The 15,173-nt window shown below is 45.3% G+C and overlaps 1 protein-coding gene across 50 annotated transcripts in view; it reads left to right on the forward strand.

The window, feature by feature from the left end:
• LOC148413763 (protocadherin gamma-C5-like) overlaps window positions 1-15,173 on the forward strand; it is a 216,405-nt gene that overhangs the window by 191,118 nt on the left and 10,114 nt on the right. Inside the window, exon 1 of one of the 50 annotated variants that reach the window (XM_088431350.1) lies at window positions 5,165-7,363. The exons of 47 other annotated variants lie outside the window; for them this stretch is intronic. In XM_088431350.1, coding sequence (XP_088287476.1) covers window positions 5,366-7,363 — 1,998 coding nt within the window. In that variant the 5' untranslated portion in view covers window positions 5,165-5,365. Of the gene's footprint in view, window positions 1-5,164; window positions 7,364-11,800; window positions 14,503-15,173 lie in introns of those variants that run through there. 2 more of the 50 variants (XM_088431297.1, XM_088431299.1) reach the window with 2 other exon arrangements.

Below are 15,173 nucleotides of genomic sequence, written 5' to 3' on the forward strand. Positions count from 1 at the left end.
CAATCATCAGATGGTTGTTTCATCCATGCACCATTAAGTCACACACACGCTTTTGTGTTGTATTTAGTGTACTAAAATTTTAATAATTGTTTTTAGCCTTTTGGATGTGTGTCAGTGAAAAGCACCTTACAGGGAAACATTTATTTCAGCACCATGGCCAGCGACTGTAGAGCTGTTTTATTCAATCTACTACGATTTTCTGCACATTTTTGTTCGTGGGTTGCAAAAAATATTGAATATTGAAAAGGTATTTAGGTTTCGTTTATGTACTGAATGGGATTTGTATTTCACTGTGTTCTTGTCTCCATGTAAATGGTAATCGTAAACGCAGCCTATCTTGTTGTTAATGATGTACTACTGCCATCTAACGGTCATTAGTGAGATTTTTTTCCAAGGTTTGCTCATAGTTAGGAACCAACCAATCAATGAAAACAGCTTACTGTTCATTTGGGCAGTGTTGACGGTATCTTGCAAAGGAAACAATTTTTTTGATAACTGACACAATGGTCTTATCAGTGTTTGTATATAGAGAAAGATGCTGTCACTTTAAGCGTGTATGTCGATCATCTGGCTCCACATTGGCTGGTATAAGAGCAGCAGTGAGCCAATAGGATGGAAGACTGTACAAAGCAATCCCGTCCCTGCCCCCACGCAGCTTCATCTCACACATAGAAAGCACTGAGCTGCAGCACAGACAGAAAGAAATCAGCTCTTTTTCTTTTCTTTTTTTTACATTTATTCATTTTATTCAGCAGTTTTGTCAAGATGGCTTGAGGTTTTTATTATGCAAAGATCTCCAAGTTATAAGGATGGAGCAATTTCTTTGATGAGGATGTTTGTCTTATAGTGGAGCAAGAATGACAAAGACAATAGGATATCGAGACTGGCGATGGCTGGCTCTTTTGTGGCATTTTCTCTTGTGGACTACAGTGGATGCACAGACTCGTTACAGCATTCCCGAGGAGCTCAAACAAGGTTCCGCGGTGGGAAATTTGGCCAAAGATCTTTCTTTGGGACTGTCTGAGATTTTTGAGCGCAACCTGCGTGTCGCCTCTGAAGCTGGTAAGCAGTATTTCAGCGTGGATGCGGGGAAGGGCGAGCTGCTGGTCAACGACAGAATAGACAGAGAGGCTTTATGCGGACAAAGCCCTACCTGCGTGCTGCCTCTGCAAGTAGTAGTGGAAAGACCTTTGAATTTACATCGAATTGAAGTAGATATTAAAGACATTAATGATAATTCGCCTCAGTTTCATACGAATGAATTTTCATTGAAAATAGCGGAATTAGCCTTAGTGGGTACCCGTTTCCCCTTGGAAAGCGCGGTGGATTTAGATGTTGGAAATAATGCGGTAAAAACTTATACTTTGGCTAAAAACGAGTGTTTCACGTTGAAGATGAAGGAGGTTGAAGATGGTAAATTAGTTCCTGAGCTGGTGTTAGAAAAACCGCTGGACAGAGAAAGGAAAGCTTCTCATCAGCTTCTGCTGACTGCTTTAGACGGAGGCAATCCAGTCCTGTCTGGTACTGCACAAATTACTGTTGTAGTGCTTGACAACAATGATAATTTTCCCGTTTTTGAAAAAAACCTGTATAAAGCGTCATTACAAGAAAAAGTGGCAAAAGATACATTCGTACTCCAATTGACAGCGACTGATGCAGACGAGGGACAAAACGGAGAGGTAGAATATATTTTTAGCACACGCACACCAGATTCTGTGTTGTCGATGTTTGAATTAAATTCAAAAACAGGTGAAATATTTTTAAAAGGAGCCTTAGATTATGAAAAGGCTACGTCGTACAAAATTGAAGTAACTGCTAAAGACAAAGGACTGCCTGAAATGGAAAGTCATTGTCGTGTGCAAATTGACGTTATTGATGTTAATGATAACGCTCCTGAAATTATCCTTACCTCAGAACCGCAGCCAGTTCGGGAGGATGCGCCTAGTGGATCTGTAGTAGCTCTGCTTACATCACGTGATGCAGACTCTGGTAATAATAGTAAAGTAACACTGCAGCTACCTAAAGGCTCCCCCTTTATCATCAAACCGTCTTTTTCTAACAATTACGCACTGGTGACGAGTGGTGTTTTGGACAGAGAGCGTATGCCTGAGTATAATATTGAAATAACAGCCAGTGATGCAGGCTCTCCTCCCCTTTCTAGTAAAAAAATGATAGCTGTCAGCATTACTGATGTGAATGACAACCCCCCTGTATTTTCTCAGAGCTCTTATAATGTTTATTTGAAGGAGAATGGAGTAGCAGGCTCTATACTGTATTCAGTTTCTGCAAGCGATTTGGATGCCGGTGAAAATGCGAAAGTGTCTTACTCTATCATCGACTCGAAAGTGCATGACGTATCCGTGTCATCTTACGTTTATGTGAACTCTGAGAACGGCAGCATCTACAGTATGCATTCGTTCGACTACGAGAAAGTCAAAGTGTTTGAGGTTCAGGTAGAGGCCAGGGACCAGGGCTCTCCGCCCCTGCGTAGCAACGCCACCGTCCACGTTTTCATCCTGGACCAGAACGACAACGCCCCCGCTGTCATCTACCCCTCCCCGCACGGCGCCTCCCACCTGAGGCTGCCCCGCTCGGCCAAGGCGGGCCACCTGCTCACCAAGGTGACGGCCGTGGACGCCGACTCGGGCCACAACGCCTGGATTTCTTACAAAGTGGCAGAGGCCACGGACGCCTCTCTTTTCATGCTTAGTTTATACACAGGGGAGGTGAGGACTAAGCGCGCCGTGTCCGAGCACGACGACTCCTCCCAGAAGCTGATAGTGGAGGTCAAGGACGACGGGGAACCTGTCCAGTCGGCCACCGTCACGCTATCCATCCTGCTGGAGGACGGCGTGAGCGAGCCCGTGTTGGAGCTCAGACACAAGGCGTCCGAGCACGGCAAGAAAGAGGGAACAATTACACTTTACTTGATTGTGTCTCTGGCCTCCGTGTCCGTGCTGTCTCTGCTCACATTGTGCATCCTGGCTGTCAAATGCGCGAAGAGCAGCGGCGGCGGCGCTAGCTGCTGCGTAAGACGGACGCACGGCCACGAGGACAAGAAGCACAACAGAAATCTGCATATTCAGCTCAATACCGATGGACCCATCAAGTATGTGGAGGTCCTGGGAGGTGACGTCATGTCTCAAAGTCACTCCTTCAGGTCTTGTATGTCTCCCATGTCGGAGTACAGTGACTTCACTTTGGTCAAACCCAGTAGCACCACTGACTTTAAGGAGGTCATCAGCGTCTTGGATGCTTCTTTACCCGATAGCACCTGGACCTTTGAAAGCCAGCAGGTGAGCGTTGATTTTTATCTTCATTTGAGGGCAAGTTCCTTTTATCTGACTCATTATACACACTCAGCACAATTTCTTTAGCCATTTGCGATTCATTTTTTCATTCGCTCATTAGACTTCTATCTTAGAAGCAACTTCTCTTCTGCTCACTCATGTCCAGCCTTTGAATGATGTAGCACATTTGCAATCGAACTACAGTTTTCCTTGTTTTTAGAAACATAAGTCTAATGCGTTTCAGTGAACATGAATCAAGTTAGCACCACAACAGGGGACAGTTACCAGAGTGCCCGGTGTTCTTGATGCATACTTGCAAGTGCAAACAGATCCTTACATTTGTTTTATAACAATTTCTTGGATAGTTTCTTACAATCGAACATTACTATTAATCCATATAAATATGATGTGTTTTTATTTGGTAAACTGGTGCCGCAATTGTCACATACATCCATTCCAACACGTGGATTATGAGGGGAATATGTCAATGTCACTAAAAACTCAAGCAGACACAAAAAAGTAATAACCTAGCAAAACGGTAGTGGATAAAAGAAATCCGTGGTAAATGTTAACATTATTAATATTATTATCATTAATAATAATAATAATAATAACAATAATAATAACAGTAATAGTAATAATAATAATAATAATAATAATATTGTTATTTCAACAAAACACTAACAGCTTAAGGTCAGCACCTCTTTTGCAGCTTTTTATACAGCAGCGTGATAATCAAGTGTTAAGTTATTTAAACAATACGTATTTTGTTTCAATCAAGTTCAGAATTCAGTTTCAATCAAGTTCAGAATTCAGACATAAAACGAGGCGTGTAATAACAGACCCGACGAGGCCTGATTAAATTACAACCAACCCGAAACCAACACGTAGAATTTACATTAATTATTTTTTTTAATTCTGCCACATAATGGGGGGCCGCGCTTGTCATTCTGACTTTAAATTCTCATAGAATTGTAACTAAAAAATTCTACTGTGGACATTAAATCATAAAAAGGCAAACGCTCCATTTTAGTTCAACTTCGTTTGGTTCATTTAAAATAGGGATTAGCTCACAATTTACTGTACTACCTATCATCATCAAAAAAAAAATAAAACAAAACAAAAAAAAACTGTGTGACGCACTTCCTCAACAATTCAGTTTCGAGGAAAGGAAGCAACACCGTGAAGCAAAACCATGAAGCAAAAAGTAATCTTAAACTGATTTGTGAAAGAATTTTTTTAAATTAAAGCCAAGAAATCTGCACACAATTGTGAAGACAGCAGTGTCACAAAAGGGAAGAAAAATATGTGACTTCAAGAGCTTATGGAGATCAGCTTCATTCTCATTTGCTGGTGCAAGTACAAGCTGTGAACCAATAGGAATGAAGACTGTACAAAGCAATCTCGTCCCCACCCCCACACACCTCACACTATCCCGCAGATTGCACTGCGCTCATGCACAGACAGAAAGGAATCCTCTAGATTATTTTTTTTTAAATTTCAAAATTAAGTGAATGCATAGCTCTGCTCTGATGGCTTGAGGCTTTCTGTGGAGATATTTACCATTTGTATGGATGTAAAAGGCGCAGTGAAAAGAATGTCGACGAGGATATTTGCGTTCTAACGGAGAAAGGATGACAAAGACAAAAGGATGTCGAAACTGGCGATGGCAGGCTCTTTTGTGGCATTTTCTCTTGTGGACTACAGCGGATGCTCAGACTCGTTACAGCATTCCCGAGGAGCTCAAACAAGGTTCCGTGGTGGGAAATTTGGCCAAAGATCTGTCTTTGGGATTGTCTGAGATATTTGAGCGCAGGCTGCGTGTCGCCTCTGAGGCTGGTAAGCAGTATTTCAGCGTGGATGCGGGGAAGGGCGAGCTGCTGGTCAACGACAGAATAGACAGAGAGGCTTTATGCGGACAAAGCGCCACCTGCGTGCTGCCTCTGCAGGTTGTGGTTGAAAAACCATTACGGTCGCATCGAATTGAAGTAGAAATTAAGGATATTAATGACAACGCCCCTCGTTTTCCAACACAAGAAATTAACCTTAAAATACCAGAATCCGTTGCCGTTGGAATGCGTTTTCCTTTAGAGAGCGCAGAGGATCCTGATGTTAGTGGCAATTCTTTGAAAAGTTACACGCTAGTTAAAAACGAATATTTTTCTTTAAAATTTAAAAACGAAAAAAATAGTTTGAGTGCCCCTGAATTAGTGCTTGACAAACAATTGGACCGGGAAAACATGTCCATTCATCAGCTCCTATTAACAGCTCTGGATGGAGGTAATCCTATAAAATCTGGAACATGTAAAATTATAATTGACGTCCTTGATAATAACGACAATGTTCCTATATTTGACGAAAAGGAATACAAAGTGTCATTGAAAGAAAATAGCACGAAGGGATCATTTGTATTGAAAGTAAAAGCTTCGGATATTGATCTTGGTGTTAACGGTGAAATTAAATATTTTTTTGGTTCCCGTACTCCAGAAGCTGTTTTATCCACATTTGAAATCAACGAAAAAACTGGAGAAATCATTTTAAAAGGTGAGTTGGACTATGAGACATTCTCATCTTATTTAATTGATATAACTGCAAAAGACAAAGGCATACCAGAAATGGAAGGTCACTGTCGCCTGCAGCTTAATGTAGAAGACATAAATGATAATGCTCCAGAAATTATTTTGACTTCTAAACCAAGTCCTGTACAAGAAGATGCTCCTTCTGGCACAGTGGTGGCTTTGATTAGTGTGAAAGACATTGACTCGGCTAATAATAGCAAAGTAATTTTAGGTCTTCCCAAAGGTGTACCTTTCTCCCTCAGGCCTTCTTTCTCGAAAAATTATGAACTTGTCACCAGTGCAAATTTAGACCGAGAAAGTGTGTCTGAGTATAATATTGAAATAATAGCCACCGACTCAGGCGCTCCTCCTCTTTCTAGTAAGAAAATGATAGCTGTCAGCATTACTGATGTCAATGACAATCCTCCCGTATTTTCACAGAACTCTTATAATGTTTATTTGAAGGAAAATGGCGTAGCAGGCTCTATACTGTATTCAGTGTCTGCAAACGACCTGGATGCTGGTGAAAACGCCAAAGTGTCTTACTCCATCATGGACTCGAAAGTGCACGATGTATCCGTGTCGTCTTACGTTTATGTGAACTCTGACAACGGCAGCATTTACAGCATGCACTCGTTCGACTACGAGAAAGTCAAAGTGTTTGAGGTTCAGGTAGAGGCCAGGGACCAGGGCTCTCCGCCCCTGCGTAGCAACGCCACCGTCCACGTTTTCATCCTGGACCAGAACGACAACGCCCCCGCTGTCATCTACCCCTCCCCCCACGGCGCCTCCCACCTGAGGCTGCCCCGCTCGGCCAAGGCGGGCCACCTGCTCACCAAGGTGACGGCCGTGGACGCCGACTCGGGCCACAACGCCTGGATCTCATACAAAATGGCCGAGGCCACAGACGCCTCTCTTTTCACGCTTGGTTTATACACAGGGGAGGTGAGGACTAAACGCGCCGTGTCCGAGCACGACGACTCCTCCCAGAGGCTGATAGTGGAGGTAAAGGACGACGGGGAACCGGTCCAGTCGGCCACCGTCACGCTGTCTATCCTGCTGGAGGACGGCGTGAGCGAGCCCACTTTGGAGCTCAGACACAAGGCTTCCGAGCCCGGCAAGAAAAGCGGCACAATCACGCTTTATTTGATTGTGTCTCTGGCCTCAGTGTCCGTGCTGTCGCTGCTCACTTTGTTCATTTTGGCCGTCAAATGTGTGAGGAGCAGCGCCAACGGTGCTAGCTGCTGCGTAAGACGGACGCACGGCCACGAGGACAAGAAGCACAACAGAAATTTGCATATTCAGCTCAATACCGATGGACCTATCAAGTACGTGGAGGTTCTAGGAGGTGACGTCATGTCTCAGAGTCACTCCTTCAGGTCGTGCATGTCTCCCATGTCGGAGTACAGTGACTTCACTTTGGTCAAGCCCAGTAGCACCACTGACTTTAAGGAGGTCATCAGCGTCCTGGATGCTTCTTTACCTGATAGCACCTGGACCTTTGAAAGCCAGCAGGTGAGCAGAGTGATTTTAAAAAAATAACTTTAACAAGACAAATATTAGAATTCAAAAACCTAATAGCTTTTAAATAGTGAAGTATATTTTAACACAATAGGTGCGGCTTGCTTTCATACCAGAACGCTCTGTAAAAACATCTGACATATTTACTGCTTGTCCAATTTGAGTTGAAATTTTCAGCACCACTTCCAATGAACAGCGCCGGTGACCATTGTCAACAATACTGACCGCTTACAATTTGGAGGAAGATTTCGTTCCTGTTACTAAGTTCATTTAAATGGTGACATTTTCATTTACTTGCGTTACTGACTCGAAATCGTGAATACATATTAATTTAGAAAAGCAATGTATTTATATGTTGAATTAAATCTTATGATTTATATTACTTAATGGACACAATACTATTTTAGGTACACCAGCGGACAGGATTGCAATGCCCCGAAATTCGGGTTATTGATTTTTTTTGTTTGTTTTTGCTTTCCTCCATAAATACTAGATAATATATACATATGATAAAAACAAAAGCTGTGAAAATGTCTCAGTGCAGTTTTACTCTCACATTGCGCTCAATACAGTAATTATATTTTGAAACATTTCATTCAAATTTAAGCATATTTCAGAGAATATTTTTGCTCCTCTTTCAATAAGTACAGGACCTGGGATTCCTTTTTTCGTGGCAAGTTATCTTTGTTGTTGTTGGTGGTGTTTTTTTTTTTCTTTTGCGCTTCTCATATTATCAAAACATTATTGATTTGTTTTCTCTGGCACTTTTCTGTCTCTCCATTGAGTGCAGATGAGCTGTGCGTGTATGTTGGTGTGTATCTGTGGTGCCGAGCGTGTCTCTGATTGGTCGAGTGGATGTATGCTGTGTGCCAATAGCAAGCTGAACTGTACAAAGAGATCTCCCTCCCCCGTATGACTGAGCATCACATCCACAAAGCGCTGCTAGGGAGGAGAGGATGTAATATCCACAATTAAGCAGGAATTCACCTCATTTTATTTTTATTTTTAACAATGGGTGGATTTTGTTCGAGTTTGGCACGTGTTTGGAGTATGGATTGTGCCCTCATGGTCTCTTTTCCTGCGGATGGCAATTGATGCATTTTACTGAGACAATGATGACAAAGACAATAGGATGTCGAGACTGGCGATGGCACGCTCTTTTGTGGCATTTTCTCTTGTGGACTACAGTGGATGCTCAGACTCGTTACAGCATCCCAGAGGAGCTCAAACGGGGTTCCGTGGTGGGAAATTTGGCCAAAGATCTGTCTTTGGGGCTGCCTGAAATATTTGAGCGCAAGCTGCGTGTCGCCTCTGAGGCTGGTAAGCAGTATTTCAGCGTGGATGCGGGGAAGGGCGAGCTGCTGGTCAACGACAGAATAGACAGAGAGGCTTTATGCGGACAAAGCGCCACCTGCGTGCTGCCTCTGCAAGTCGTCATTGAAGACCCGTTGCAATTGCATAGAATTGAGGTTGAAATACGGGATATTAATGATAATTTTCCCAGTTTTATTTCAAATGAGTTCTCCTTAAAATTGGCTGAATCTGCAGCTGTGGGCGCACGTTTTCCTTTGGAAAGTGCAGCGGATCCTGACGTTGGAAGCAATTCAATTAAATCATATACTCTCAGTAAAAACGATTGCTGTTCTCTTAGAATGAAAGAAATAGAGGGCGGAAAACCCGTCCCCGAGCTTGTGTTAGACAAACCTCTGGACAGAGAAAAGACAGCTGTTCATAAAATATTATTAACTGCATTAGATGGAGGGAATCCAGCAAAATCGGGAACATCGGAAATAACTATATATGTGCTAGACATTAATGATAACTTCCCTGTATTTGAGAAAAATCTCTACAAAGTAACAGTGAGTGAAAATGGTGTAAAAGGGACTGTCATCATCAAACCAAAAGCAACAGATGCCGACGAAGGTTCGAATGGTGAGATTGGATTCACATTTGGCTCCAGAACTCCTGATTCTGTATTGTCCTTGTTTGATATAAATACCATTACAGGTGAGATCGCTTTAAAGGGGGAATTAGATTACGAGACCACAAAGTCGTATGACATTGATATAACTGCTAAAGATAAAGGCAGCCCTGAAATGGAGGGTCATTGTCGAGTGCAAATCGATGTGATGGACTTTAATGATAATCCTCCTGAAATTATCCTCACCTCTCAACCTAAACCTGTTCGCGAGGATGCCCCAAGTGGAACTGTTGTCGCCCTCATTAGTGCTCGTGATTTTGACTCGGGTAACAATGGTAATGTGACATTAGACCTGCAAAAGGGATCACCTTTTGCCCTAAAAAAATCATTTTCAAATAATTATGCACTGCTAACTAGTGCCGCTTTAGATCGAGAAAGCGTGTCTGAATATAATATTGAAATAACAGCCACTGATGCGGGCTCTCCTCCCCTTTCTAGTCAGAAAAGGATCGCTGTCAGCATCACTGACGTGAATGACAACCCTCCTGTATTTTCCCAGAGCTCTTATAATGTTTATTTGAAAGAGAATGGAGTGGCAGGCTCTATACTCTATTCAGTGTCGGCAAGCGACCTGGATGCTGGTGAAAATGCTAAAGTGTCTTACTCTATCATGGACTCGAAAGTGCACGACGTGTCCGTGTCATCTTACGTTTACGTGAACTCCGAGAACGGCAGCATTTATAGCATGCACTCTTTTGACTATGAGAAAGTCAAAGTGTTTGAGGTTCAAGTGGAAGCCAGGGATCAGGGCTCCCCTCCTCTGCGCAGCAACGCCACCGTCCACGTTTTCATCCTGGACCAGAACGACAACGCCCCCGCTGTCATCTACCCCTCCCCCCACGGCGCCTCCCACCTGAGGCTGCCCCGCTCGGCCAAGGCGGGCCACCTGCTCACTAAGGTGACGGCCGTGGACGCCGACTCGGGCCACAACGCCTGGATCTCCTACAAAGTGGCGGAGGCCACAGACGCCTCTCTCTTCACGCTCAGTTTGAACACAGGAGAGGTGAGGACCAAACGTGCCGTGTCCGAGCATGATGATTCCTCTCAGAGGCTGATAGTGGAGGTCAAGGACAACGGGGAACCTGTCCAGTCGGCTACCGTCACGCTTTCCATCCTGCTGGAGGACGGCGTGAGCGAGCCCGTGTTGGAGCTCAGACACAAGGCGTCCGAGCCCGGCAAGAAAAGCGGCACAGTCACGCTTTATTTGATTGTGTCTCTGGCCTCTGTGTCCGTGCTTTCTCTACTCACTTTGTTCATCTTGACCGTCAAATGTGTGAGAAGCAGCGGCGGCGGCGCTAGCTGCTGCATAAGACGGACGCACGGCCACGAGGACAAAAAGCCCAATAGAAATCTGCACATTCAACTCAATACCGATGGACCTATCAAGTACGTGGAGGTCCTGGGAGGTGACGTCATGTCTCAGAGTCACTCCTTCAGGTCGTGCATGTCTCCCATGTCGGAGTACAGTGACTTTACTTTGGTCAAGCCCAGTAGCACCACTGACTTTAAGGAGGTCATCAGCGTCCTGGATGCTTCTTTACCTGACAGCACTTGGACCTTTGAAAGCCAGCAGGTGAGCAGAGAATTGCCAAATTAAGTCGTCCTCGAATTCATGGCACTGTAAGTTGAGTTCAAGTAACCACTAACCAAATCATACAATATGACATGTTAATAATATATTCTAATACTCATGGTCAAATAAACATGGCCGTTTTTCTCCACAAAAATAAATCAATGCGCTATTGATGGTCAGTGAATGGCGTATAAAATGAAGTGAACATACATTTATGTATAAAAAAAACATGTTACAACAGTCCACAGCAGATTGTTTTACAAACCAAAATCACTACAAAACAAAATGAATAGCAGAAATTCACTGATTAGTCTTACTATTGGTCAATCAATACTATTGTCAAATCAACATCAAATAAAAATAAAAATAATAAGCATCGTTTAAAGTTTTTTTCTATGAAGGTTAGTAGTAAAAAGTGCTCTTTTCGTATTGTTGCCTTTTGTTTTAACCTTAATGTTCCTTTTTGTGTCTGACATTTTCCTCTGAGCTGGACTACTACACTACTATTAGTGAAGTTGACCAATTTGTATATGGCGCCCCCTTATGGGTAAAAATACGAGCACAACTTTTTTTCCCCACAATGCGCAACACATGGATGGTGGATAGACGCATTGGAATGCCTTGTGGTTGCTTTTTAAAGAAATTTCCCTTTCATTATGAGCGTATAGTGTTATAGCGTTATAGTGTACAGTATTTGCACATCCTGATCATCTCATGTTTTGATGAAGCTGTTCCCATAAACCTTTGAGCTGTTTCAACTGTGAGACAACAAGGAAGTTTGGATGTGAGTGTGTGAGAAAGTGAGGGAGGGACTTTTTGTGTGTGGCTGAGTGATCCAAAGAGGAGGCGGCCTCTGTGTCCTCTCCCCGCCCACGAGACAAGCGAGGCGGGATAGAGGAGCCAGAGCAAAGTTGGAGCAGGGGGAAAGTAGTTTGAGTTTTTCGGCCTCGTTTTCCCGTGAAAGTCGGCGGTCATGATCCGGTCAAAACCTCCCGTTTCTACCGTCAAGCGGATACACTCGCCACCCACCTGGACGGGCTCGTCTTAACCCAAAGCAATAATGGATACTAAACGATGAGAGGAGAAGTTTCAGCGTTTTCCCGGACAATGGACTCGAGGCTGAGGAAGCGCACGAGAGGAGGGAGCCAGCTGTCGCGGCTGTGCTGCTTTCTGGCCTGCCTCTCCTCCGCCTCCGCCCAACTCAGCTACTCCGTGTCGGAGGAGCTCAGTCCGGGATCCATCGTGGGGAACATCGCTAAAGATCTGGGCCTGAGCACCCAGAGAATAGTCCAAAGGGGGCTACGGGTGGTGTCTGAATCGGGCACTCAGTATTTCGAGGTGAGGCAAGCGAGCGGAGATTTGGTGATTAAGCAGCAGATTGACAGAGAGCAGATGTGCGAGTTGAGCTCGTCCTGCTCGCTACATCTTCAGATACTTTTGTCGGATCCTTTGGAGATCCAGCGCGTCGTGGTGGACATCGTGGACGTGAATGACAACGCTCCGAAATTTTCCACCAGCAGCGTGAATTTGGAGGTGTCCGAGGCCGCCGCGCCTGACACAAGATTCCGCTTAGAGAGCGCGCACGACCCGGATGTCGGTACCAACTCACTACGAACTTATCACCTCGCAGAAAACGACTTTTTTAGATTAAATGTCGAGACTAAAAGTGACGGCAGCAAGTTTCCAGAGCTTGTGGTGGACAAGCTTCTTGACAGGGAAACGCAGGCCTCCTTTGAGTTGTTGCTTACGGCTGTGGATGGGGGCCAGCCGCAAAAATCAGGCTCCACGCTGCTCCTCATTAAAATTTTGGACGTGAACGACAACGCTCCTATTTTTGAGGAGTCTGTCAAAAAAGTCAGCCTATTAGAGAATGTCGCACTTGGCACTTTAGTGACGAAATTGAACGCCACGGACGCGGATTCAGGCCGCAATGGAGAAATAGCATTCATGTTTAGTAAATACACGCCAGAGCGCGTGGCTAAACTTTTCAGCGTGGATACGAAAAGCGGAGAGATTCGTGTGAATGGCGAGGTGGATTACGAGAAAGCGACAACCCATCACCTCACGGTGCAGGCCCGAGATGGTGGCTCCCCAGCGATGGAGGGTTCCTGCAACGTCATCATCGACATCATCGACGTCAATGACAACGTGCCAGAGGTCACGCTGACGTCGCTCACAAGCCCCATCCGAGAAGACTCCGCCCCAGAGACTGTGATAGCCCTCATCAGCGCACGGGATCTGGACTCGGACAAGAACGGGGAGGTCAGTTTAACCATTCCGCAAGGTCTGCCATTCAAACTTAACTCAGCGTTCGGAACGCACTACAGCCTCATCACGGCCGGACCGCTCGATCGTGAGACTCAGTCCGAGTACAAGGTGGTCATCAAGGCCGCCGACCGCGGCTCGCCACCCCTGTCGTCGCAAACCTCTTTTGTGGTGAAGCTCTCAGACATCAATGACAATGCCCCCACCTTCTCCCAAAAGTCTTACTCGGTGGACATCCCCGAGAATAACGCTCCGAGCGCCCTCATCACCGCGGTCACGGCGAGTGACGCGGACCTAGGGGACAATGCCCGCATCACCTACTCCATCCTTCCCAGCATGGTCCAGGGCTCACCCATCTCCTCCTATGTGTACATCAACCCAGAGAACGGCCACATCTTCAGCATGCGTTCCTTGGATCACGAGCAGCTCAAGGCCTTCCGCATCGAGGTCCAGGCTCGGGATGCCGGGACACCCCCCAGGACTGCCAACGTCACTGTCCATGTGTTTGTGGTGGATGTGAATGACAACGCGCCCATTATCGTCTACCCCGCTTTCCAGCAAGACAAAGGACTACAGCTCAGTGTGCCCCCGTCTGCTGGACCGGCCTATCTCATAAACAAACTTGTGGGGGTGGATGCCGACAGCGGGCACAATGCCTGGTTGTTTTACTCCATCGCCCCCGGACCGCATGCTGGCATGTTCCGTATCGGGGCGCACTCCGGCGACCTCCGCACGGCCCGCAAGTGGGCCGAGGAGGAAGAAGGCTCCACGTATGACATTGTGGTCATCGTCCAAGACAATGGCGAACCTCCAAAGTCCACACAGGTGAACATTTCAGTCACTGTGGACGGGAAGGCAGTCGTGGAGGACGCTCCGGCGAGACCTCACCACACGCCGTTTTCCCCACGCAATGGAATGTCGGACATCACCTTGTACCTCATCATCTCGCTGGCTTGTGTATCTGGGGTGTCATTCATCACTTTCACCGTCCTCATGGTGCGTTGCCTGAGGCACCGCGGGCACGGGGTGGGCGACTCTGACTGCTGCTACTGTTGCTATAGCAACCAGCGCTCAGGCCGCTATCATCAAAGGCCCAGCAAGGACCTGCACCTGCAGCTCAACACGGATGGGCCCATTCGTTACATGGAGGTGGTGGGAGGACCCCAGGATCCGCACACGCGCACTTACAGACCCTGCTACTCCACCATTTCAAGCAGGAGTGACTTTGTGTTCATGAAGACACCCATGATGAGTCACGACAACACGCTCAACACCACTCTCAGTAGGAAGCACCTTCTGAACTCCGCCAGTGAGGTGAGGAGACAAATGTGGGTTGGGCGGGGCATCCATAACGTGTCTAAGAGAAACATATTGTCTGGATTACTACTCAAAAAAAAAAAAACAGAAAAAGTGATCCTTTTGTCCAAGACAACCTCAAGAAGTGAGTCTTCTAGTAGAAAATAACCCAGAAATTTGAGTTAAAGCAACCCAAAAATTGGGTCAAAGCTATTTTGGCTCATATTTGGGTTGTTTTTGGCCCAACTGTTTTTAGAGTGCGAGGACAAAGTAATATGTTGAAGTAAGGTGCCTGGGGAGGAACTTATTTTATTTTTCAAAATACTTTTCCTCATTTTTGTAGCATTGTAAGTTTGTAGAATTTACAGATCTTTTTGGGTAGGTGTCACAGATTTCAGAAGAGTCCCAAATTTTAATCATCTACCACCGGCAACTATAACCACATTACTGGCTAAATTTGACTTGTTTGCTTGACCACCTAAGTCATTTTTAACTAATTTCTCTTTTTTTTTTTCACGAACAATGACTTGCATCTTTGCTGTAGGCTACTCATACAGAATCTTGAGAATGAAAGATAGCATTTTGGTTTAGAGACATGTTTTTGGGATAGCTCTTTAAAGGCAAACAACTCACCTGTTTTCTGGGTTTGATCCTGAGCCGTGATTGGTCCTGTGCAAAGTCCTGTCACT

This window comes from Hippichthys cyanospilos, chromosome 13 (genome assembly GCF_059441005.1).
Source record: "Hippichthys cyanospilos isolate Australia breed blue-spotted pipefish chromosome 13, RoL_Hcya_1.0, whole genome shotgun sequence".
Lineage (NCBI taxonomy): Eukaryota > Metazoa > Chordata > Actinopteri > Syngnathiformes > Syngnathidae > Hippichthys > Hippichthys cyanospilos.